The 26,646-nt window shown below is 38.2% G+C and overlaps 1 protein-coding gene across 2 annotated transcripts; it reads left to right on the forward strand.

Annotated features, from left to right (window-relative positions):
* Positions 1-647: 647 nt before the first annotated feature.
* On the forward strand, positions 648-25,320 carry dennd2c (DENN/MADD domain containing 2C). 2 transcript variants are annotated; one of them, XM_088408604.1, is made up of 19 exons: positions 648-906; positions 7,368-8,248; positions 10,029-10,153; positions 11,276-11,358; positions 12,053-12,199; positions 14,193-14,271; positions 14,418-14,462; positions 15,268-15,452; positions 15,537-15,646; positions 16,823-16,892; positions 17,324-17,401; positions 18,314-18,454; positions 19,766-19,914; positions 19,982-20,159; positions 21,569-21,610; positions 21,808-21,916; positions 23,332-23,574; positions 24,505-24,591; positions 24,668-25,320. In XM_088408604.1, exons 2-19 carry the CDS (start codon positions 7,482-7,484, stop codon positions 24,697-24,699), a joined length of 2,670 nt encoding a protein of 889 aa, XP_088264730.1. In that variant the 5' UTR covers positions 648-906; positions 7,368-7,481; the 3' UTR covers positions 24,700-25,320. The 2 variants fall into 2 exon arrangements, with proteins under 2 accessions (XP_088264730.1, XP_088264731.1); XM_088408605.1 differs by having other exon boundaries at positions 12,053-12,166.
* The last annotated feature ends 1,326 nt before the right edge of the window (positions 25,321-26,646 follow it).

The raw sequence follows: 26,646 nt of genomic DNA on the forward strand, positions 1-26,646 counted from the left end.
GTCATTTTTTTGGAATAGTAGGGAACACGATCTGGATTTGAATCTTTTTCTCCAACTTTTTTTTGTGTTTACATCTAAGTAAGTTCAAAATATACGCAAACGAGATGAAAGATTATTTTTCCCACTTTAGTTCACAATTTAAGACGTCAAAGTTCCCAGCATGCCAGGCAAAAGCGGACGGCATTTTTTTTTTATTTTATTTTTTTATTGACAGCTGCCTGAAGTGAGTCATGACGTCACCACAGAACGCCGCTCATCTTTCGCCTGTAATTTAGTCAAGTTACAATTAATGCAGATGAAACCAAGTTGCGAAGAATGCAAACAAACCCATGGGTTTTGTGTGATCAAATTACAATTTTCTAAGTAGCGGGTAGTTATTTATTTATTTTTTTTGTGCCGAAACTTGATCTACGAGAAAAACAATGAACAAAAACACAAAATTGTACTTGGAGTTGGAATAGCAACCATTTACTCACATGTGGCAGATCACAGACATATTATTGACACGCAAAACTAAAAAGTGAACAGGAAAAGACGTTTTTTTGACGCCATAATGTTCATTTGAAAACCGTCATTTAAATTAGCTGACCGTTTTATTGTGAAAGTTGTAAACGGAAATCGTGTGAGTTTAGCAGCCTCAACTTTTGTAATCGTCCACAATAGGAGGGCGAGGGCTGCGAAACGCTATTTGGTCATTTTATTTGTGCCACTTTCTTTGTTGTTTTTGAGTTGCACAGAAATAAGTGAGACGCTTTGTCGATACGTTTAACTTTGATCCTCGCTAGCAGCGTTGAATGCACATTTCCTCATCGGCAAACTTCTCTTTGAACGATGAGCGCGACCAAAGTTTTAACTTTAAATCAGATTATCTATCGACCAAGATGGATTTTGCACTTCAGATAACTGGTAAGTCATAAGCAATACTTTCCTTTTGAACGGCTCCGATTTTGTTTCGTTCGATGTGAAACAAGAAAAGACGATCATGCGAATCGACAACAAGTTAGCCGTTATCATTACAGTTCGATAATTGCAAGGGGTAATCTTGTATCGACTCGCTTTATTTGTTTGCATTAATACGTTTACTGTTTTTGTTTAGTATTTTAATTCCTTGACTGCTGGATGTTTTCATTGCAAAGTTCGCAAAATTATGTGTTCTGTGACTATTAAGCATTAAGTATATCAAAAGGAATTTATAAGGGATTTTTTTTTTTAAATTTCTAGCCTTTTTTTTATTAGTTGCAGTAACGTATGGGTTTCACCCTTGATAACGGTTTATGATCAAAAAGCCGAGAAAATTAAGTTATTATTTGTTTTTAATCTCTTGCAGAGTAGTGACTTTGCTAATAATATTAGCATGTCACAACAGTGGTTCTCAATCTTGTAAAATTTGTGTTCAGCCAAGTACCCTTTAACCAGGGCAAATAATTTTTGTGAGAAAAAAAAGACTCTGAATTATTTCAAATGTTACTCATTTGTGTTGGTACAAAAAAAAAAATCAACCTAAAATGTCCTCTTGTGGGTCATAGAAGAAATGTGTTACATAAAAGAAATAACGTAATTATTAAGAAATATTTGTCCACAAACAATAATCAACATAAAGTGTCAGGCCTTTTCTCATAAAGAAATAATTATAAATACATATTTGTCCACAGAAAAAATTAAACATAAAGCTGCCCTCTGAGATAGATCAATTAGGGTGAATTTTGCCACTCACTGTAAATTTTGGACTAAAATCGGCCAAGTTTTTCACACACTTTGAACCCTGTGGCTTATAGTCCAGTTCAATGTAGCTGCAGCTTATTTATTTAGTTATTACTATCCACCACGGGGCAATTTTCCAGTACACAGAGTGACAGAAGACAACTCTACGTATACTATACTATACACCATACATATACACACATATACATATTTTGCTAGCCACCAGAGGGCACTCTCTCCCAGTAAACGCAAGCAGGCAGTTTCCTGTTGTGTTGGTGCAGTATTCTAAGCGTGTCGGCGTTATGATCAGTCTGGTTTTAAACAAATATAATTTGAAAAAGGCATATCCCACAAACAGAATATTAAACAGAATACCATAGAAGTGGTAATTTGTAAAGAAAATTCTTGATGACTTCCCCTTTAAGTGAATAATAAATTGACCTCGTGTTCTTTAATGGTTGAGAATCATTGCATGATGAGCGAGTATTGGGTCATGCAACACCCCCATTGGCAATCCCAAGATGTGTTTTTGCAACAACATCCACTCTTCGAGCAAGCCTGGAAAAACTTTCAAGTGCGTGTCCTCTATTTCCTCTCTAAAGGTGTTTGACAGGCTTGCTGTTCCGCACCAAATTCGGCCAAGCGTGTCTTTTGTGGACAATGTGGACCGAGGGGGGGGGGTCCTGAACTGTGAAGCATACAGTTGCCCAGAATATGCGTACACATCTGCTGGGAAAAGCAGCTTAGCGTCTTCCAAATCGAAAAGTGTGATGAATCGGTTGACGCAGTTCCTGAGACCGGCGCTGGTGTCCGATTCAGTTCCACACTTGGCCTTGTGTCTTACAAGCGGACACTTGTAAACCGGCTCGCAGCTGTGCGGCTACAGTATAAAAAAAACACAAAAAAAAACACTTGCACTACTGGTAAATCACTTGTAATCGGAATCACAGGTTTTCCCACTTGTCTTTTTCTGTGGCCAATAGTTATGGGACGAAACCCAAATCACACGAGACCGGCCACACGTCTCCAGATAGAGTCCACAAAAATGAGATAAATCATTAATGGGAGAGTCACTTTGGCGACATGCTAATTTTTCTGCATTTTGAGCCACGTTTTAATAAAATGTTAGCTGTTACGTTTGGCGTAATATTTTCTACAATCTATCTTTATCTGATTGGCCATCATTATTTATCCCTTAAACCGGAAGACTAAAATATTGTCAATCATGTGATTTGAAAGTGCGACTTCTATTGGATGTTTTGGGAATATTGTTTTGTGTGTGAAAAAACATATAACACCAAATAACGCATTTCCACTTAATAATGAATACGAAGCTTTTTTTTGGATAATAATTTATAATTTATCACATTTCTTTTTAACTTAAAAAAAAAACATTTAACTTAAATTCAAACCAAGATTTCGGACGGTTCCCATCCGTATTTTTTTTTCGATGAAAAGTGATGTCAGACCCACAGAAGACACATTTGAACCAGCCGGTATGTTCAAAAGTGATCAGTAGCAACGGCAATCAAATTTTGCATTCATTTAAGAACTGCCCCTGAAAAGTCATCTTCCTGCCCCCGGGGCCGCTCGAGTACTGCTAGCTAGTAGCTAATTCATGCTAGTGGCGCTGCGCTAAACGTTGTACAGTAAAATTTCAACGAAATGTGCTCTAAAATTCGCGGTTGATTTCATAACAATGTTGCTTCCATTTGAATACATTTTTGCAACATAACTTACTCCTGGAAGCGGTAGAAACGAGAGAGTTGTTGCGACGCGATCTTCCGGGAAGACCTTCAAAATAAAAGCATTCCAAAGGTATTCATTTCCATTCATTATTTAATCCGCTAAGGTTTATTTTCAGGCCGCTCAAGCATACAATTTTTATAGCCGTGTAGCTCATTATGGCCAATGTTGACAAACATAACAATATTCAGGAATTAGTAGGCCGTATTTAGCTTGAGTGATGGCAGGGCGCCTCGACGCGGGTCAGGCCGGTCGGAACATTTTCCTCCCGAGATCACAAGCGTACTTAACGCAGACGATAACCTCATTCCCAACGTTAACAGCCTCATGTTTTTAACCAAGAGGCTTGCTAGCGCTCTCCTATATTTCATTTCTTGCACAGGCGCCCTTTTATTACCGTCACATGGTTCAAAGCAAACACATCTCATCCATAGTCCAAATAAGTGGTTGCGCAACATAATTATAGATATCGGGGCTGACGCGTCCAACCGCAGCGCAGGAAACGCACAAGTCGGAGCTTCCCTCGAAAATGTGCAAATAACGCAAGTGGGTCACTTGGGGAGACGCATTGTCATCCAAAGCGCATTCCAGTCTCGGCGCGCGCTCGATTGAGGTCAGGCCAAAACAAAGGCGACGCTTGAGTGACAGAACGGCTCCGGTCAAACGTATTCGCCAAATTCCTTGGTTACGGCCCCGGCGGAATTTAGCACGTATGGTTATGGAAATGGTGAGTGGCGTTGTGGAATTTGACAAGACCGCGAGACAACCTCCGTCTCCCTTCCCCCCAAGCGTACATCGGTCCTCCTCAGAAAGTGGGGGGGGCGCTTAGAGAAACGAGCTTTGCTTTTGCGCCGCGTAGTGTAATTGCACTTCTTCGACACCAGGTGGTGCAGCGGCGCTCGTTGTCAGAGTTTGTGTGAGGGTGAGAGACTTTTTCATTTTTCGAAATAATTGTGACATTGAGAAAAGAAAATTTTTATTCTGTTTAAAATATTCAAGATATGTGGTTAATGTGCTAGTTTACGGGTGTCAAACTCGAGGCCCGGGGCCAGATCCGGCCCGACACTCATTTTATGCGGCCCGCAAAATGCTAATTAGATTCTGGCTAGAACAGCAAATTTTTTACCCTCTTTTTTTGATGTTATCAATACCCCTTTTCAACAGTTTATGGTGGCCAATGTTTTCAAAATGTGCGATAATCATAATCTGGATCTATAACTATGCGGCGCGTGATAAAAATGAGTTTGACACCCCTGTTCGAGATCAATTTCCGTTTTTTATTTCATTACATTTTATTTCAGCATCAAATATTTCTATTGGTCAACAATCTTTCTAGTTTGATTAAAGATTGACATTTTTATTTCAGGCACTCTGGTGCACTTTTATATATTTGTTTTCAGATTCAGAGTAATCTGTAACCACGGGAAAAAGTAGTAGTAGAAAGCTGCTAATGTTTAAAAGGATTCATTTTATGTATATTTATATAAAAATTTTTATTAATATTGATCTCATTGATTTTTTTTTTTTGGGGGGGGGTGCAAAAAGCACTGGACTACATTGATGTCCAGTATCGAGGTGGAATCCGCGGGCATGTAATTTCTGTCACTGCCTTTTGGCAAGCTGAAACGTGAGGAACATATGTGGGCGGATTTTTAAACGATGAATGAAAGAAGGAAGAAAATGCAAAAATTTCAATTGGCAGTGTTGCAAGACACTGCTGCTCATTGTTAATAAAAAAAAAAGAAAGAAAGAATGAGGCTGACTCAAAGAAATGTTATGAGCTTGCCAGCTGCAGAACACATGCTAGAATGTAAGATTAAAAAGAAAGACGTAAACAAATTGAATATGGTCTTGGTGTCCAATGACACCAGCTGCCTCATAGGGCATTCAGCATTTTTTTATGTAATTATTTTTCATTTCACTTTTATTTCCTCTCTTTTATATCACAACCTCGAGGATCAGCTAATACTGATCTAATTTTTTATTTTTTTGGTTCCGTTAAAAATGTCACCGTACTTTCCGTACTTTTAAAGGTGCACCAATTAAAATTCCTTTTGCTACTTTTGCTTCATGCATGACAAGGTTAAAAAAAAAAGTGACTGCCATCTAATTTTGGAGGCGACTTGAGTCAACTTTGCAAGCACTGGTGATATCGTATCATTAGCCCGTTAAAAATGTCATCGTACTTTCCGCTTTTATTTTCTTAAAATCTGACAGTGTGTTTTATAATAAAAAAGGTGCACCAATTAAAACTCCTTTTGCTACTCTTGCTTCATGCATGACATCTAATTTTGGAGGCGACTTGAGTCAACTTTGCAAGCACTGGTGATATCGTATCATTAGCTTTTGAAAATGTCACCGTACTTTCCGCTTTTATTTTCTTAAAATCTGACAGTGTGCTTTATAATAATAAAGGTGCACCAATTAAAACTCCTTTTGCTACTTTTGCTTCATGCATGACAAGGTTTAAAAAAAAAAGTGACTGCCATCTAATTTTGGAGGCGACTTGTTGAGTCAACTTTGCAAGCACTGGTGATATCGTATCATTAGTCCGTTAAAAATGTCACCTTACATTTTCTTAAAATCTGACAGTGTGCTTTATAATAAAAAAGGTGCACCAATTAAAACGCCTTTTGCTACTTTTGCTTCATGCATGACAAGGTTAAAAAAAAAAAGTGACTGCCATCTAATTTCGGAGGCGACTTGAGTCAACTTTGCAAGCACTGGTGATATCGTATCATTAGTCCGAATATTGCTATCTAATTTTGGAGGCGACTTGTTGAGTCAACTTTGCAAGCACTGGTGATATCGTATCATTAGTCCGAATATTGCTATCTAATTTTGGAGACGACTTGTTGAGTCAACTTTGCAAGCACTGGTGATATCGTATCATTAGTCCGAATATTGTCAAAGCACTTGGCTCTTGCATTTACAGTCCTCCATTTTGAAGTTTCCCACATGTGAAATTGAGCAGCGAAAGCGCTATAGAAGAGCGAATGCTCTGCTGTGTCATTGGGAATTCATATGTGGTCCCGTATGTGGGTAAAGACAAAAGCCAACAGAATTCCCCCGAGGCCCAAGCCAGGGTTGGGTCCACTCAAGACACGACACGCAGTAACCCTCTTTTTATCACTCGCCTCACTCGGATTTCCTTCTTCTTCCTGCTTTTATTTTTGGAAAGAGGCCTTCACGGGGTGCTGTCCTTACCGACCCTCTTTCTGCTTCTGCGTACGTCTTGGAGAAGGCCTCATTGGTGTCCACCGTCACGGGCCCTGCGATACGCTGCAAAAAGCGCCGGACAAAAAGAAAAAAAAAAGGGACTTATTTTTAGTTTTTTTAAAGTGAAAATTCCTTAATTTAACGTTTTCTAGATGCATTTTCTTAAAGTAGTCATAAACGTAGAACGTTTTTCTTCAAATTTTACCCATGCAAAGCTGCATTTTTAAAACAAGGCAACCCCAAAAATCGTTTTAATGACTTTAATCAATAAAACAATGACTTCTATACTGTAGATTTGAGTTAAGATAATTACAGAGTAAAAAAACATGGCGTCTTGCTGGAAATGCATCAACCAATTCCTTATGTGCACGTCTGTTCTTCTATTAAAATTAGATTTTTGTTATTTGTTAAAATAAGAAAAATGGCCTTGGTTGAAGTTAAAATCACTTTTTCGTCTTGTTATGAGAAAAAATATCAATGTATTGAGGAAAGAAATCTTAATAAGAAAAATACAATGGAATATCTAATATAAAAAAGCATTCTTAAGAACTTTTTTGCTACACAAAATGAGTATAGACAAAAAATGAGACTATTTCCAAGCTTCGTTTTTACTTCCTAAAAATAGACTTTTTGCTGCCTGGACTTGTTTGAAAGCGCAGAGTGATTAACGAGTGATTTTTTTTTCTGTGAATTCTCCTCAGGTTTACAAAAGGGGAAAAGGGGGCAAACGCAAGAAGAAAAAGGAACTTCCAGACTTCCTGGCCGCGCTCACGGATGGAGAACCGGAGGCCAGTTGACCTTTAGCCCCTCTGAACATGCTGGCTCTAAATGCGGAGCGGGGCAGGCAAGGGCTTGCTAATGGCGATCACCTGCGCAAGGGGTCCGCTTTGGGATGGCAGGGGCCGCAGTCCCCCGAGCCGGGGCCCAACATCAGGGAGAGGATCTCCCGATGGGAATGTCGCAGCAAGGACGTTTCGGCGAACCCCTCGAGCGTCGCCCCAATTGCGTCCGAGCGCGTCTTGAGCAACGGCCTTCGCCCTAAAGATCTGGCTAGCGCGGCGCAGAGTTTGGCTCTAGATTTTCGGGAATCTCGCGCGCAGTCCAGAAGCTGCGGTACAAAGTGCGAGTCGGCCGACAAATGTTCCACAAATTATTTGAGCCCGAGCCCAGGAAACAAGCGGGCGCGTAGCCCCGCGTTGCCTCGCAAAGATCCCCCAGCAGACAAAATCGCGGTCAACGGCCAGCTAAAATCAGAACGCGTCTGGGATCTGCCGCAGTCGGCCAACGAAGACTGCATGCCGGCCGGGAATTTTTATACATGTCGGGGTTTCTGGCGGAATCTGGAAGGTGACCGGCTTGTTTGGGAGAATAGCAGAAAATGGTCAGGTGAAGCTCCACCTAAGCCGCGGAGGACCTTCACGTATCAGGGAGCGCAAAAGGACGTGGCGCCACGCAGCGCCAGATCCGCTCTCAACGCTCAACTCGGCGGGAGGGGTCGGAGGCTCGCCCACCCGCCGAGCTTCCCGCCCCCTCCGTGTCCTGTCGCCGGGACCAATGGACTTTCAAGGCATAAAACCAACAGGTGGGTGGATATATCTGATGATCTTGTACATCGCCATCCTGTGGAATCTCTAAAATTGTTCACCGTAAACCCCCAAATATTGCGTTTGGGACGTGCCCTTAATTTTGTGGTCAAATTCTGGTATTTGCTATCTTCCCGTGTATAAGATGCACTAACACTTTGGCAACAATGTAAAAACTATAGCAAAACAGATCAAATGTCATCTTTCGTAGCTCTTCTCATTTCCTCGTATCAGAATTCCCGCATGGTGAACGGGAGGTGAACGCCTCGCCAGTGTAACGCCGAATGCACTCGAAGCAGTTGTTTTTCCTATTGCTCTCGACGCAACTCAAGTTCATTTTACCGAAGTTATGCAGCGTCCAATTTTCACCAAGTTTATGGTTGTGTTTGTGTCAAAGGTCTGCAATTATTAAACGCGTGGAATGGAATAGCTTTCCGCGCACTTAGCTTCGTACACCGTTGTTTTTCTTCGTAGTTGTCAGCGGACGTTTTAGGGTGTTTGGTGGCCTCGCTCGGATAGATACGCTGGCTCGCATCCAAGTGTGATGTCACATGTCATTGTTCCCTATTATTTCAGGAGGGTTGTCATCTCTTGGCTCGCCTTCACCGGCGTAACCGTCGATGGGGAGTCCGCGTCCAAGTTCTGACTTGTTGGCAAATATGAGCAGGTCTCTTAACGGTCACACCCAGGAGACTTGTTGACAAAACTATGCTTCAATATTTGGATAATAGGAGTTGGTGAAAACTTTCTCAACTAAATCAAATTGTATTGACAATCTTGTAGGCTTCTCAATTATTTTTTTTGCAGAGACCCCCCAAGACGGGAGAAAAGATTCCGCGCTCGGCGCAGGGACTGTAAATAAGATCATTATCTGTATAATTGGATTCTTTCTAACATTTGAGAAAAAAAACAATATAAATCAACTTTCAACAAATGGTAACTTTTAAGCCTCGTTGTGCATTCCGGGCACAAAAAACACAGATTTAGACGAGCGAAGGCAAAACATCAAAAAATATACGCGCTACACATATTACAGAAAGTACAGAGGGTATACACACATTAATAATCATAATATCAATAAAAAAATCAAGGGAAATTTGTGGTTTTGTGTTTAACTCATTCAATACCAAAGGTATATTTTCATCTTTATTTATTTTTTGAGAGTCCAGAAATTCAGACTCTGGTACTTATTTTCTTTTTGGAGTACTCAATAAATCAATTTCCTTAGGTAGTATAGTAATAACGTAATCTTTCTTAAATGGGTTCAATTACAAGGTAATTGTTCACTTTCGTATTTAATTGCCTAAAATTATTGCTTACTTTGATATTTACATAATCAATTACTGTGGTACTTATTTACCTAAAGTAACTCATTACTCGAGTACTGAATTCAATCAATTGATGAGTCCTAAATTCATTTAGTACCAGCAATTTTCAGACCTATGTTGGGATGAAAAAAATGAAAAGAAATGTAAATATGTACATTACCTGGGATTGAAAGTCTGGCCTGTTAAAAACAATTATGAAAATACATCTTTGGGATGAAATGATTAATTGTTATTATGCTCAATGTATTTGCAACGTAACATTCTTCTATTATGACAAATAATATATCGGTAAACTTATTAAATAAAATCATAAATAAATGGAATTTAATCACATAATATGATTTCATGGCTTGGTGTTAATGCTACAGGAAATATGTGAAATTTTAGAAAAGTGCTATTTTGATCAATTGATGCGATTCGTCTTTGACTCCTCTTCCATCCCATAATTCAGGAGGTCCTTTGAGTACGAGGACGCGCTGCGTCCCGCCACGAAGCAAGGCACGCCGGCAAGCCAAGTTGGCCGCTCGGGCCTTCACCATGCATATTCCGACGATAATATTTATGAAGACATCATTCGTAAGTTGAGCTTGCGTGTTTTTCTTTTAACTTAGCCGTTGCGCTAATTGAATTCATAGCCAAATTTTGCTTGATTTTTTTTTTTTTTTTAATTTTATGGTACATTTGTAAACATACGGTACGGTTAAAAAAACTAAGGGTGGCCAAATGAAAAACACAATATTCATATGTGATGCGTTTTCACAAAAATCGCAGTTATTGTCAAAACACCATTCTTTTTGTCTTAAAAATAAGTGCAGTGACGAGAGAACAATTCAAAATAAACAATAAAAAAGTAATTAAAAATGAACAATTGAAAAACAAAAAGAATGTTGAATTATTTATTTATTTACACATTTATTTAGTAACTAAAAATGAACAGTTGAAAATCAAAACGAATGTTGATTTATTTATTTATTTACACATTTATTTGTACTAAACATTTAACACATTTCTTAGACGTGCCAAAATATTCAATATTTTGTTAAATAAAATACCTTGTGTTTAATGAAACAAAAATAGAGCTGTAATTTTACCATAATATGTCTTAAACCATAACATAGACTGTGCCTAACAAGGGGAAAAAATGGAAGTGTAATTTTCTTCGCGTGATTACATAACAATGTGATATTTATGCTCAATGTTATCGTATCGTTAGAATCTGATATTGGCTCATGCCTAATCTCAACTGTCATTTTTCAGCAGCCAAATTCTTCAACTAGAAAGTGTATTTAAATACGGAATAGGTAGACGAGCGCGCCGCTAAAAGACGAACTTTCCCAAACTTTTTCTCCAAACCTCAACTTGGCAGCGTTCGAATTACCGTAAGTTTCGCAATCATTCAGCTACCTCCGTGCATTAATTATCTTTTTAAAGCGGAATTAAGTGTAGATTACAATATAACAAGACCTCGGTTTTTATTTTGTAGGCAAAACTCCGCTTTTGTGAAAATGCGTCGCCGATGGCGTCGTCTATCTAACCGGTCACGTTACTTGTTTGTACTCCTGAACTTAGCATGCGGGCCAGCCTCTGCTCTCTCTACTTGGCATTTGCAGTTTTCCTATCCGCACTTAACAAGGAACACATCGGACTGTAAGCATTTGGGGATCTTCAATTTGACCTGTTATTTGAACATCTTTTCAGGTGAAGGGACCAGAGATAATCCTTACGAGGATATCAAGTTAACACCGATGTGTCTTCCTATCCCCAGGCCTCACGGCACAAAGGTAAGGAGCAGGGGGTAGTAGTAGTACCGTAATTCCCCAAATGTAACCCGTGTAGAAATCGCATCCAAAATTTTGGCCTCAAATTTTCCATATTACCGTCTATAATAAGCACCAACATTTTGGCAACAATTTAAAAGCTATTTTGTAAACTCTTCATATTTTATTGCGTTTATATCCGTAAGTTATATATTTGTTGCGCGTAACGTGTGTTTGAGATTTCTCACATTGTGAGCAGTCACTGAACGCATCAATCAAATTTTCTATATTACTATATTCTATAATAGGCACCAACACTTTGGAAAAAAAATTAAAAACTATTTTGTAAACTCTTTATATTTTATTGCGTTTATATCCGTAAGTTATATATTTGTTGCGCGTAAAGTGTGTGTGAGATTTCCCACATTGTGAGCAGTCAGTGAACACATCAATCAAATTTTCTATATTACTATATTGTATAATAGGCACCAACACTTTGGAAAAAAATTTAAAAACTATTTTGTTAACTCTTTATATTTGATTGCGTTTATATCCGTAAGTTAAATATTTGTTGCGCGTCAAGTGTGTTTGACATTTTTGCCATTCTGGGCAGGGCTAGCTTTCTATCCCTCCACAAATACTGGAGTTCAGCTTTAATAAAAGTTGCTTTCAGGTTACGCTACAATGACATTGTTCTTCCACCAAACTGTTTTTTCAGCTCCTCACAAAACCGCAAAGTACACAGGGTGGCCCTGGCAAAGCGGAGAGGAGGACAATGCCAGCATTACGATCTAACCTTGCAGACGCTCCCAAATCTGCAGCTCCTCCGCGCGTAAGCGCTCATCGATTTCAGAAGACACCTCAGGTGATAGCTTGATTTTTGTCATTTGTCGCGCGCCGTTCCACCCGTGGTTTTGCTGCAATGTGGTAGAACAAGTGACGTCATTCGTTTAGGTGGAGGATATAAATGACGGCTGTGTTGTTACAACAAGGAAGTAGAAGACACCGAATAAGCGTAATAGTGCTAGAGCAACTTAAAATGCTTGAAGGCGAATAAAGACGTAACAGATGAGCCATGGCGGTAGAAAGTGACTTGACAGAGGCCAACTTTACTAGTAAGGTACAGTAACAATTTACTATTTACAGCAAAAAGATTTCTACACCGGCTAAATAGCGTTTTCCAAAATGTGACCAAAATCGTATGTCATTTCACGTTCTAATCGCAGCTTCAAATTGTTCACTTCGTCTAAAGACGTATGACTTTTTTTTAAGCATCCAGACATTCGTTCTGCCTTGTACTAAACGAATTAAAGTTCTAAAGTATTATTTACTAAATAACCAATTAATTCAGAGAATAAAGTACGTTTAGGTACCTAAATTGACTTTTAGTACCTAAACTAACTCTGATCAATTGCATTAGTACCTTAAGCAACTTTCAGGTAATAAAGAAATCAATTATATACAAAATTAGGAGATACTTCAGTATTTTAATACTTTAATAATGAATTTAGTACTTAATTATTCAAAATATCCATGACTTCAATCCGTAATTACATACATTGATTAAAGTAGAACACTTGACAAACATAGGCACCTGAATTTAAAAAAAAAAAAAGGAAAACCAATGAAAAGCAACACCAGGGAGCTGAAATTTCACCCAGATGCGACAACAGGTCAAATTTCAACATGGCACGACCACTTAGGTATCAAACTAGCAGGACTGTGCCTTCCATTGGCTAAACTACTGAGAGAATTTATGTGGAAGAAAATGTGGCAAAAATGATGAAAATACCGCCTAAGGGTCAAACCTGGTAATAAACTTTTTTTTCCTTTCTTTTTGCAAAATGTATTAGTTTGAGTTCTTCGGTCATTTTGCCACTTGTAATTGTTGCTCACAGCTGAGGTAACAAGCATCACGGAACACCTTGCCAAAGTCACATGGCCAAATTTAGAAAACAAGTGAGCTTTGATCTATTCTTACTTCAGTCCTGAGTATCTGTGATGTCATTTTTAGTCATAGCACGTGGCAGAATGGCTAATCATTTGTAGCAGGTGTGTTTGAGAGAGGGGGTTAGAAAACACGCTGGATTGCGGCCCTCGAGGACTGGAGTTTGACAACAGTGGTTTAAAGGTTTGATTTGTCGAAAAAAGGTTCAACAAAATGTTCAGGCAACAATAATATATACTGATTTTAAGATACACCGTATTTTTAGCACTATAAGGCGCACCTAAAAGCCTTACTTTTTTTAAAAAAAAAGATGATGGTGCGCCTTATAATCAGGTGCGCCTTATATATGGATCAATATTGAGATTGGGATTGGTAGATGGGAATGAAGTGATAAAGTAAGCTTTACCTGTTTCTTTTGTGTGTTTACACTCGAACAAGGTTGCTCATATTGATATTGAATTATTATGCTATTGAGAGTTTAGAGTTATTGTTGGAGTTATTACTATTATTACTTTGAGTATTACTATATTGTGATTGAAAACGTTTTAAAATATGTCATTAATTGAGGGTGCGCCTTATAATCCAGTGCGCCTTATAGTGCGGAAAATACAGTACTTACAAATTGATAGCTTGTGCCAAAAACTTAATTCTGGCTAAAATGCCTAAAATGAAGTGCTGTAGTTAGCACCTATTGTAAACATGTCCCGCAAAGCACCCATCCAGCATTTTCCACAATTTAGCTACTTTTCAAATTCTCAATTGTTAAAATGACCACCAAGAAAATGTTGACTTCCCCTTGACCATCTTTTGAATCAAACACAATATCCGGTATGCCACGCTGTGACCATCATTCCGTATCGGCGAGAAAATCCATCTCTTACAAAAACTCGTGTGTTTTTGCGTCCCGCAGTACGTTATTAAGATCGAGACGATATTTGATGAAAAACGAGGGAGGAAGCGAGTGAAAAACCAAGGGGCTCCAGTGAGAGGTGAGGCGCGCGCACTTCCGTAACGCCGCTTACTTTTGAAGTAAAGATGAAGTTAAGACTATTCCAAGTGGACGCCGTTGAAGTGACGACGCTCTCTGCGAGTTTTTTCCGCCTCGCCGCATCCGTCTAATGTCTCTCTTGGCCAGGTGAGACCAGCGGGACTGAGAGCGACCCCGAAGACAACGTCAAAGGTATCGCACCATTTGTAGCGCTTCTGCTTCGGTTAATGCAGTCTTCTCAAAAAGTGTGTGTGTGTGTGTGTGTGTGTGTGTGTGTGTGTGTGGGGGGGGGGGATGACCTCAGGGAAAGGCTTTGGTTTCGTCATTTGAAGTGTAATTGAATAAGGATTGGCATCATCTTTTTTTTTCAAGGCACTTTTTTTTCAAGGCAATTTTTTTTTTTCAGTTTTAGACTAACCTGTAACATGTATAAACGCTGTAAAAAGTTAACAGTTGCTAAAAGTTGACTTATGTTGCTTTTGTACTTTTGATCATGGTAAAATTGACCGAGCACTGATTTAAGAGTAGAGCCTCGTGCAGAATAATTTTTCCCCCGCATCTTCAAACTAGCGATGGGACGATGAAGTCTCGTGAACCACTTGAGATTTTTTTAAAAATGTTTTTTTTTTATTCTTCTAGATGATATCGTGCACAAAATGTAGAACTTGAGCTAAAAGTGATAATTTACCTCTTTTTTTGTGACCAGGGATGGGGTAATGTCAGAACCTGACTGTATGATAACCTTGAGCAAAAATATCACAGTATCACGGTATTGAAATTAGGCTCTAAAATACATATCTTTCACATTTAAAAAAAATGTGTTTTTATGCTAAAAAGCCATTTTCTATCGCAAAATATTGTCATCACGATCATCAGACCATGCCCAGTTGTGACCATTTAAAAAAATAAATCAATAAAAAAATTAAAAAAAAAAAAAAATTGTCTGCTAATAAGAGAGAAGCATGTTTTGATTTTGAACTTGAATTCCTTTGAACAGGTTTGAGGAGGTCTGTTTACAAACAGTCGACGCTGAAGCGCAAGTCGGGTTACCGCACGCTGGAGAAGGACCTGATCCAGGCGCAGCAGCAGCAGCTCTTTCAGATCTTTGTGGTGGTGTCGCTGAGGAAAGGTTCGGCGGCCAATACCTACTCTCCTGAAATAACGCAACAGTTCCCAAAAATGGTTTGCAGCTTCTGATTCCGCTCAGCCAATGACATTCTGTTGCTTCTCAGACCTGGACTTTGAATCGGAATTGTTCGCTTTCAGTTTGAAAAGTCGTCCAGGCTGTCCAAGGAAGCCGAAGATCAACTCAAGGTCATTCCTAAATTCTGCTTCCCTGATATACGGGACTGGAAGCCGTCGGCGCACGTGCCAAGGTTAGTCCGAATGAAACGTGACATTTCATATTTCTCTCATCGTGAACTTTGCTCGAGCCATTAATCTATTCATTCAGTGTACACTTCCTCATAAAATAACGTATTTTACACATCATATATATATATATATATATATATATATATATATATATATATATATATATATATATATATATATATATATATATTAGGTATTTTCTACATAATTATACATATATGTGTCTATGTGTGTATATATATATATATATATATATATATATATATATATATATATATATATATATATATATATATATATATATATATATATATATTAGGTATTTTCTACATAATTATACATATATGTGTCTATGTGTGTATATATATATATTAGGTATTTTCTACATAATTATATATATATATGTGTCTATGTATATATATATATATATGTATATATATATATATATATATATATATATATATATATATATATATATATATATATATATAATTAGGTATTTTCTACATAATTATATATATGTATATATATATATATATATATATTAGGTATTTTCTACATAATTATATATATATGTGTGTGTATATATATATATATATATATATATATATATATATATATATATATATATATATATATATTAGGTATTTTCTACATAATTATATATATATGTGTATATATATATATATATATATATATATATATATATATATATATATATATATATATATATATATATATATATATATATATATATATATATTAGGTATTTTCTACATAATTAGATATATATATATATATATATATATATATATATATATATATATATATATATAGACAGATATGTGTGTGTTGCAATATTAGTAATGCAATATTAGTATATATAATACAATAAAGTGTAGAAATAAAAAAATATTTTACTTCTTTCTATGCCTTCTCGAGTATGTTTGTTTTGTTGTTTGTCTATATTTTCAATTTTAATCTTTTTTCTGTACAAATATTTTTTTATTTACAGTATGTTTGTTCAAAATAAAATAGACTAATTCATGCATATATTTTTCTGTTGGTCCCTGATGAGTCCCAACATTCAGTGTATTTTAGTTGAATGTTCCAATCCTCATCAGTGAATATGAATTATTGAAGACAGAGTCATGCCTGACAGCAATGTTTTCCTCCAGCGAGACTTTCTCCTTCGTCCTGACCGGAGAAGACGGGAGCCGCTGGTTCTGTTACTGCCGTAAGATCCTGGTGAGTCACGTTTGCGGGATGTTTTTGCGACGACATGGCAGCCGGCCACGCGCTTACTCAACTCTCTGGGCCCAGTGCGTGTGAATCCTAAACGCAAAACCACATGAGTGAAAGTGAGAAGAATTTCCCATCTTTTGTCTCGCAGGGAGCCGTCAAAACACTTTCCTGGCCGCGCGGTCTTTTCGGGTTGAAATTATGGGGCCTTGCTGTCGAGTTGTTAGGCTTCGGCCTTTTGTGTGCTTTCTATGGCTGAGTTTTACAATTGCATAAGCTTGTTGACACTGACCGAGTTTGTTTCTTTTTGACTATAAATGCTTCTAATGCTGTAAAGGCTCGCGTGTATACATAGCGCGTTTGCTAGCGAGGTGTCGACAATGGAGCGTTGATGTCATAGGTGTGTCTGACATATGAAACGTTTTGTCTTGTTCAAGCCTAGCGGAAAGGGCAAACGTCTCCCTGAGGTTCATTGTGTCGTCAGCAAGCTGGGCTGTTTCAACCTCTTTGCCAAGGTAAAGCACCTTTCGCCACGTAGTAGCAGTTGGATAGACAATTAGTGACTTCCCCGAGCCCAAGATCATCCAAATTATCTACCTAGTTTGCTAGTTCACTATCTTGCTAGTTTGTAATGTATCCTGCTCACTCGCTTTCTTTCTTTCTTTCTTTCTTTCTTTCTTTCTTTCTTTCTGTCTATCTGTCTATCTATCTAGATTAAGCTAAAATTAATCTTAAATGCTATCTGTCTATCTATCTATCTAGATTAAGCTAAGATTAATCTTAAATGCTATCTATCTATCTATCTATCTATCTATCTATCTATCTATCTATCTATCTATCTATCTATCTATCTATCTATCTATCTATCTATCTATCTATCTATCTATCTATCTATCTATCTATCTATCTACCTATCTAGTCACTATATTAAGCTTAAATGCTATCTAGCTAGCAATCTATCGCTAGCTTGATTTCTATCTATCTATAGCTTGATTGCTATCTCGCTAGCTTGATTGCTATATATAGCTAGCTTGATTTCTATCTATCTGTCTGTCTGTCTGTCTATCGCTAGCTTGATTGCTATATATAGCTAGCTTGATTTCTATCCATCTATCTATTGACCGATCGCTCCACATCTTGCTCTATATATACATCTATATCTATACATCTATAGTTATCTCATTGATGTGAAACAAATATGAGACCTTGTGCATGATTAGTGGACTGGAGCAGTAGTTTAAAGCGGCAGTATTTCAAGTATTTATATCATACTGATGTTACTGTTACATGACGCTAGCTTCACGTTAGCTTCTCACGACACCACAGCAGAACTTTCCTCCGCTTGCTGCCTTTACCGTCGATGTTTCCGACAGCTTTGAGAGTACGTTATTTTGGATTTTCACTCTCGCACACTTTTTACGCGAAAGATTCTGGAGGAGGTGGAGCGGCGGCGAGAGATCTCCCCGGCACTGGTTTACCCGTTTATGCGTAGTGTGATGGAAGCGCCTTTCCCAGCTCCAGGCCGCACAGTCAGGGTCAAGAGTTTCCTGCCCGGCGCTGGGAATGAGGTAAGCCGCTGGAGGCAAGTGCTAATTAGCGCTTTTTTTCCTCTGTCTGACTGTCTGAGACACATGCGCGCAAAACAATAGTGCGTCGTGCCATTTTCTCACTATGAATTTTCACGCCGTTGTACCACGGTTCCTAGTCTACGCCGTATTTTGCCGCGGCTATTCTTTTTTTGGACCGCTCAAAATTCTCAGACACAGACTATTGTTATGTTCGCCCATCAATAACGACAATGCCGTTTCGTCTGCGGCGGCCTGAATTGGGGCCGTCGGAACAAAGTGGAAAGGAAGCTTGAAAAAAAGAAAAAAAAAAGAATGTTTTGGATTTACATCTGTTTTGTTTGGGTGCTTTTTTTTTTCCAATCCATACGTTCAATCCCAGGAATTTACTTTGTTTTTTCCTAAGTGTAAGAATGGCTGCCACTAATTGAATCTATGTGGTGCATTTATGGACTATGAAATAGAATTGAAAAAATAGCTGTGCGCAGTAAGTTTTAAAACTATAGTATTAAAAATATAAAAATTATGTGTAAATTGAGTAAGATCTTGCTTGAAAGTTTGTCACATGTAAATTTGCGCATACTGTGTGTGTAAATATATATATATATATATATATATATATATATATATATATATATATATATATATATATATATATATATATATATATATATATTGACACCTTGAACAGATAAACTAGTAATCAAAACATGTTAATCGACGGCTGTGCTCAAAAATAGTTTTAAAAATAACGTATAAGAAATATAAAAAATATCTATACATTGAATAAGATCATGTATAAAGTTTTGTGACGTTTAAATTTGATATCTATGGTTGTGTACATGTATGAGGATTTAGCTGTAAGCAGCCAATTAAAAAAAGTTTTAAAAATGAAACTTTCACATATCATCTTTCTGCGTAAAAATCTGATATTATGGCCAGCGGTGGTTAATATTGTGGCGTTTTTTGTTTTTTTTTTTCTCAATTTTTCCTGCTGCGATTTATATGCCGGTGCCATTCATAATAATAATAATAATACATAATAATCATAATAATACAATATGTGTATATAAAAAAATACAATATACATGATTGTATATGAATTGTGCACAATGTATTTGTATTAAAATAATAACATAATCAGCCAATGAAACAAAGGGAGACAGAAGAAGATACTATTGAAGTATTGATTTCGAGGTTGAACTGCTATTTAATGCTAAAGTATTTGCATTATTGGGGGGGTGCTGCAGCTTATACGCCGATGCGACATTTTGTCTGAACTTTCGGGTCCATAAAATAGCATTCTGTTTGCAGGTCCTGACTTTGTGTCGTCCGGTGGACTCCAGACTGGAGCATGTGGACTTTGCCACGTTGCTGCAGTGTCTGAGTGTGGGAAAATTGCTGCAGGTGTTTGCCTCCCTTCTCCTTGAGAGGAGGGTCATCTTTGTGGCCGAAAAACTCAGGTGCTTCTCTCAAGTTCCGTTCCCCCACGAAAGACGTGTTTTCACCTCGCTTGTCTCGGTCTGCCAGCGTGCTGTCCCGTTGCGGCCACGCAGCGCTGGCGCTGCTCTACCCGTTCACCTGGCAGCACACCTTCGTGCCCGTTCTTCCTACCGGCATGTTGGACATCAGCTGCTCCCCCACGCCTTTCCTCATCGGGGTGCTGGCGCCGTGCTTGCCCCAGGTGCTCGAACTCCCCATCGAGGAGGTTGGTCGCGACTCGGCGTTACGTTACTGCTTGTGTTTTCTTTGAATTGTTGCCCTTTATGCATATAAATAGATAGCAGAATTTTTTTCTGATGTCATTGCTAGAACTTAAAATACAAGGTGCAAAATAAAAAATACCGTGTTTTCCGCACTATAAGGCGCACCTAAAAGCCGTAGTTTTTTTGTGGTGCGCCTTATAATCAGGTGCGCCTTAAATATGGATCAATATTGAGTTTGGGATTTGTAGATGGGAAATGAACTGATAAAGTAAGCTTTACCTGTTTCAAGCTTTCTCATATTGAGTTATTATGCTATTGGGAGTTTAGAGTTATTATTTGAGTTATTATTGTTATAGCTTTGAGTATTACTATATTGTGATTGAAAAAGTTTTAAAGTGTCATTAATTGAGGGTGCGCCTTATATTCCGGTGCTCCTTATATATGGAAAAAGTTTTAAAATATGTCATTAATTGAGGGTGCGCCTTATAATCCGGTGTGCCTTATAGTGCGGAAAATACTGTAATCCAAATGAGATAAAGTGCCGTTTCGGCCCGGGCAATAAATTGAATTCATCCGCTTAATTTGTCACTTAAAAAATTGAAGATTTGTAAATGAGCTAAATCATGAACTTAATGGTTTTTATACAGTAAGTGGCGGAATGCCAGATGAGTGGTTTTCACCAGGAGTTCCCAACCTTTTGAATCACCGCGGACCGGTCCACACTAGAGATTTTTTTTACTGTGGACCGGGGGGGATAAATCAACGTTTATACGACATGGAACGGAGAGAAAATCAAAACACAACTCACATGCGATGCTTTTGCCGGCGCAAGCAGCAAGTGGAAGTTACGAAAACACTGGGAGTTGTCGAGCGGCTTGTAAACACGGGAACTAGCGTGTTGTTCAGTGGACGTCGTTGCGGCCCCGTGAGCCAGATGTAGCGTGATTAAACCGGCCTATGTAAACACAGTTTGGAGGGAACTGAAATTAGATCAGTTACACAAAATCGCCACAAGAGGGAGGCAAAACAATACAATCACTAGCCAGAATTTATATCAATTACTCACAAACGCCTGAAGAGGGAGGCAAAACAGCACGCTAGCCAACTCTCATTATTTCAGGTGCGGCCCATGTGGCCCGCTACCACTTTGCTTATTATTTGAACAGTTATTATATTATTTACAAGCTATGAATATAAGGTAATTTATTTAATTTATGTATACACATATAAAGAAATGGTTTCTGGCTTTATTTCTTCCATTAAAATCGTAATCGACTAAAATAACTGAAGAAATTCGAGCTTTTGTCGCATTTTTGTCAAAACCTTACGTGCCAGTCTATTTTAACATGTATGTATTTTGTCAATCGTTATGTGATTCTCTAATCGTCTTTTCTTGTGACTGCCTTCACAGGTGCTCATTGTGGATTTGTGTGCAGATGAGTTTGTCACTCAGGTGTGTAAACAGAAGTGTATTTTGGGACAAATGTGTTGAAGATCCGCTATAGTATATACAGAAAAAAAGAAATAACTTTGTTCATACATATTATGAAATATCAGGACCTGCGCTTATCCGAAATGAAAAATCATGACATTTACAACAAGATTGAACGAAGCGTTACGGGAAAATATTTTTCCGTCTGGTTTCGTCAGCTCGGGGACGAGGACTGCATCCTGCCCAGCAAACTGCAAGCGGCATTGCAGCAGATTCTGGACGAGCGGGACGAAATCCTCGAGCGGGAGGACGAAGACTCGGCTGAAGGTTCGTCTCAAGGGCATTGCGGTGGCATCGCAATTTTCATCATGTTTGTAGTTTGCGCTACTATTGATGCGAAAATTCAGCCAAATGAACCTCCTCTGGATATTGCTATTGGTTTCATGATAAAGGCTCGCGCAATAGAAATTAATTTCCGCTACATTTTAAGATCAAAATACCATCTATCGTCGCAGGGAAAAAAAAAAAACTTCACAAGTTGTTCACGAGGCTTCATTTTTCCAAACACTCTTTTCTATTCTTGGTTTAATATTCCGGTGGACTAGGGCTGCACAATGAATCCAATTGTATTCGCCATCACGATATTGGCTCCCAATTATTTAAGCGGCTCCCCGCCGATTTTAACAATGAAAAAGCCGGCTACCTACGTCTCAAATCAAGCACTTTGTTATCCTACCACCAGGGGGCAATGTTTCCCACATGTTTGCAAGACAAAAGCCTCCGGTAAATAATATATTAATAATAATTAAAAATCCGATTGCCAAAATACTGGAGTAAATTCGCTTTGAAATGACCGAAAAGTACATTTTGACTTCTAATTGATGGAAATTTGCTTCAAAGTAAAGTGCTTGGTTCTAAACACGCTTCTTTTTTTTTTTTTTTTGCACTCAGCAAGTAAGTTAGCTGTGTTGCCCTGTGTACCAAGTTTTTGCCATTGATTATTTACTTTATTATTATTATTTTGTAAGTATCAAATCTTGAAGCCTTGTTTATATACTGCTTGTTTTAAAAAGGGCAATAAATAGATATTACTTTATTTATTTTATTATTATTGTTTTGTAAGTGTCAAATCTTGAAGTCTTGTTTTTATACTGCTTGTTTTAAAAAGGGCAATAAATAAATATTACTTTATTTATTTTATTATTATTGTTTTGTAAGTATCAAATCTTGAAGTCTTGTTTTTATACTGCTTGTGGGCAATAAATAGACATGCTTGCCCAAACATGATAAATAATTGCGATTAATAAACGTGATTTCAATATTGATCAAAATAATCGTGATTATTATTTTGGATGTAATCGCGCAGCCCTACAGTGGACATTTAATCAATTTTCATTGCATTAGCCTTTATCATGAAACAAACAGCACCAACTAGGGGTAAAGTGCTTCAGGAGGCTTCATTTTCCCATCACTACTTAAGCGATGAAAATATGAAGCCTCGTAAATCACATGCGATACGTTTAAGCTCCTCCAGGGGGCCTTCTTGCTTTTGGTGACGCAGCGGAAATCGAATGCGTTTCCATTGCACTTGCCTTTATCGTTAAACCAAGAACACCATCTAGAGGAGGACAAAAAAAAACAACTCACAATTGTTTCACGAGGCTTCGTGTTTGTAAACTTTTGCCCGAGGAGGAAAAAAAAAGGATGCTCGAACGCTTTGACGTGTTTTTGGCGCGAGCCAGGCCAGCCGGCGGACCTGCGCTCCCTGGTGTCGGAGGCCTTCGTGCGCTTCTTCGTGGAGCTGGTGGGCCACTATCCCCTCCACATGGCCGAGTCGTCCAACGGGACCAGGGAGCTTCAGCGAGACAGCTTCCGCAAGGCTCACCCGTCGCGCGGCGTCCGCCAGTTCTTGCAGCTCTTCATGGAATCGCAGATGTTTGCCGGCTTCGTTCAGGATAAAGAGCTGCGCAAGGGAGGAGGACGAGGTAATGCCTAGAACATCTACCGTAAATTCCGGACTGTGAGCCCTAACTTTTTTCTCATGATTTGAGCCCTGAGGCCTATTTGTCCAAAGCTGCTTATCCATTACAAAAAAAAAAATTAAAAAAAATCCTGCTACGTCTTATATACAGGTCCGGCTTATAGTTGATTAACATTTCTAAATGCCTTTATTTTTATGAATTAATATCAAGTTATGGTAGTCATAAGGAAATGAAAATGTACATTTTAAACCTTGTACTGTATTTTGACCATTTTTGGGTCATTTTCTTCCACATCGTTCTTGCAGTGTCCTAGCCAAGGAACGGAACACTTCTGCTTGTGTGATTACGAAGTTGCATGCCGTGTTAAACTTTAACATGTTGTCAGCATGTGGGTAAAATTTCAGCTCCCTCGTTCCTTCTTTCAAATCTTTACCTTTGATGTGAAATGCCTTTAATGTAAAGATCAAGAGTCCACCGATTATGAGACGAGATTTTTAAAGACTGTATTAAATATTACAATTCCACTGAACATCTGAAAGAGCCTAGAAAAAAATGAAAAGTGGTTCGTGTGACTTGATTTTCCCGCTATTTTCCATTTCCACTGCTTCAAACTTGAGTTTTTCCAACGCTGCCCCAAATTATCCTTGACAAAAATCAACATTTACCAAATGTTTCATTTTACATTTACAAAATCAGGTCTGGCAAATAGTGATGGGAAAATGAAGCCTCATGAAACACTTGATATTGTTTTATATTTGTGATATTTTTTACTCCTCTAGATGGTGCTATTGGTTCAAAGAAACGCTAGCACCATGAAAATCCGTTCTAATTTGCTCTGCATCTTTAAGAGTGCCATCTTGTGGCGCAAAAAAAAAAAAAATCACAAATGGCTGACAAAATGCAAAAATCTCATTTTGCGCATTTCCTCTGTAGGGCTGTTTGAAAGTCGAGTGGCCGAATATTTGGACTCTTCTTCTGACCCGGAACCGAGCGGCGTGAACAAGTTTCTAAAAGGCCTGGGTGAGTCTTTCATCTTTGTTATTTGGAGTCAAAAAGGAAGCGCTTCCGTCCGCTAAATGTTACTTTCTTATTTCAGGAAACAAGATGAAGCTTCTCCAGATGAAGTGAAAATACTCAGCTGACGTTCGAGTTTTCCGGCTGAAACGTATTTTGGTGAAGAATATTCAAATATTCCTTCCAATTTACCGCTCGTCATTGTGTGATTTATCGATCGAATGAATGAATGAATGCAATAGCGGGGTCCTATTTCAATTTGCATGCGCAGTGTAAAATAGCGCGATCAGTAGTGATGGGAAAACGAAGCCTCATGAAGCACTTGTTGGATTTCTCTTATTTTTTTATTCCTCTAGATGGTGCTGTTGGTTTGAAGATAATGGAATTGGTTTAAAAATTAATTGGAAATGTATTCCAGAGGAGTCAAGAAAAAAAATCATAAGTGCTTCATGAAGCTTCATTTTCCCATCACGAGCATTTAGGACCAACCTGATGCTGTACATAGAATCTGTAGACTGTTTGTGTTCCGTCTGGACGTTGAAAATTCTTGTCTAATCAGTACATTTCAGTGTTGGACTTAGTGTCTTCGCCTCTATGTAAACTGGATATGTACATATTTATTGTTTTTTTTTTATATATATACATTTTGCACAATTAAGAATCTGTGAAAGCGTATGTTGAAACGTTTTGTTGTTTGTATTAAATAGTTGAGTCCCACATAAGTGGGCTACAAGAGCAACTTTGATGGTTTCTTTCATTCCACTTTTAGAAAATATTTTGTCTCCATTTGCAGTGTCCGTTTTTGGACTCTTTTCACTCTTAAACGTAAAATTGTGTCTTCGGGATTGAATGAGTTTATTTGATAGCGATTATTTTTCACAACCGACTACCGCTTGTAAACACACACTTTCGCTTAGCTGTCAAATGAGAATGACAAATGGCATTTGCTGAGGGCTCAGGTATAGAAATGCTCAAATCCCGATCCCGCTTAAGAATGTCACGTGAGCAACGTCACATGAGCGAAAGGTGACTCATTGGTAAAACTCGCAAAATGTGCTTGTAAATATTACCGCATTTTCTGCACTATAAGACGCACCTTGAATGAATGGCCTATTTTAAAACCGTTTTCATAAGTAGGGCGCACTGCATTATAAGGCACATAGAACAGAAGCTACAGTAGTGGTTGCAGTTGCGGTATGCATCCACTAGATGGAGCTGTGGTAAAGGGAATCAAAACAAAAACAATTAAATATCTATGAAAAGACTTCTAAAATGGGCCATTCATTGAAGGTGCACCTTATAATCCGGCGTGCCTTACCGTACGGAAAATACCTACCTGGTATTGGATTACTAGACTTCTTTAAAAAAGTATATAAACGTTTTTGGTAGTGAATGAGTTGATGATGTACTGGTGTCGGTTCAATTAAAAGCAAAGAGGGGGCGCTGAAAAAAAAAGTCCAAAAAACCATTAACCTTAAAATGACGACGCGTTAAACCGATGCACCATCTCGGGTAAAATGGCGTGGGCGGATTGAATTATACAATAATTATATTATATACGGGGTCAGGAAGGTCAAGTTGACAAACCCATTTGGACTTACGGCTGGAAGCCACGTCTTCCCGAAATCGTTATTAAAGTAATATTGACTCACGTGAAGGACGATTGATGACGAGAGATGTCAACAGGAGGTCGGCCAAAGTTTATTTGGTGAGAAACGTGACTGTATTACACGGCCATAAAGATAAGTCGATGGCCTCAAGCGATAAACGATAAACGGCGAGCTCCTAAAGTCCTGTTCTATTTCGCCGCTTATCTACTTTGTTGGGACCGAAAAAGTTCATGGCGCCAGATGTTGTACTGGGTTCAGACCAGCGATTAAGTTTAGAGGCCGCAGTTTTCTACCTGTCTTCAAAAATAACTATTATCATCTCACAGTTAACTCATTCGATGCCAAAGACGGATTTACACGTTTTTGCAGTCCAGAGATTCACTCCCAGGTGTTGACCTTTTTTTTTTTTTTTCCATTTCATAAAGCAGGGTTTCAAAATAGCTTTCAGTAC

The sequence above is a fragment of the Hippichthys cyanospilos genome, chromosome 2 (genome assembly GCF_059441005.1).
Source record: "Hippichthys cyanospilos isolate Australia breed blue-spotted pipefish chromosome 2, RoL_Hcya_1.0, whole genome shotgun sequence".
NCBI lineage: Eukaryota > Metazoa > Chordata > Actinopteri > Syngnathiformes > Syngnathidae > Hippichthys > Hippichthys cyanospilos.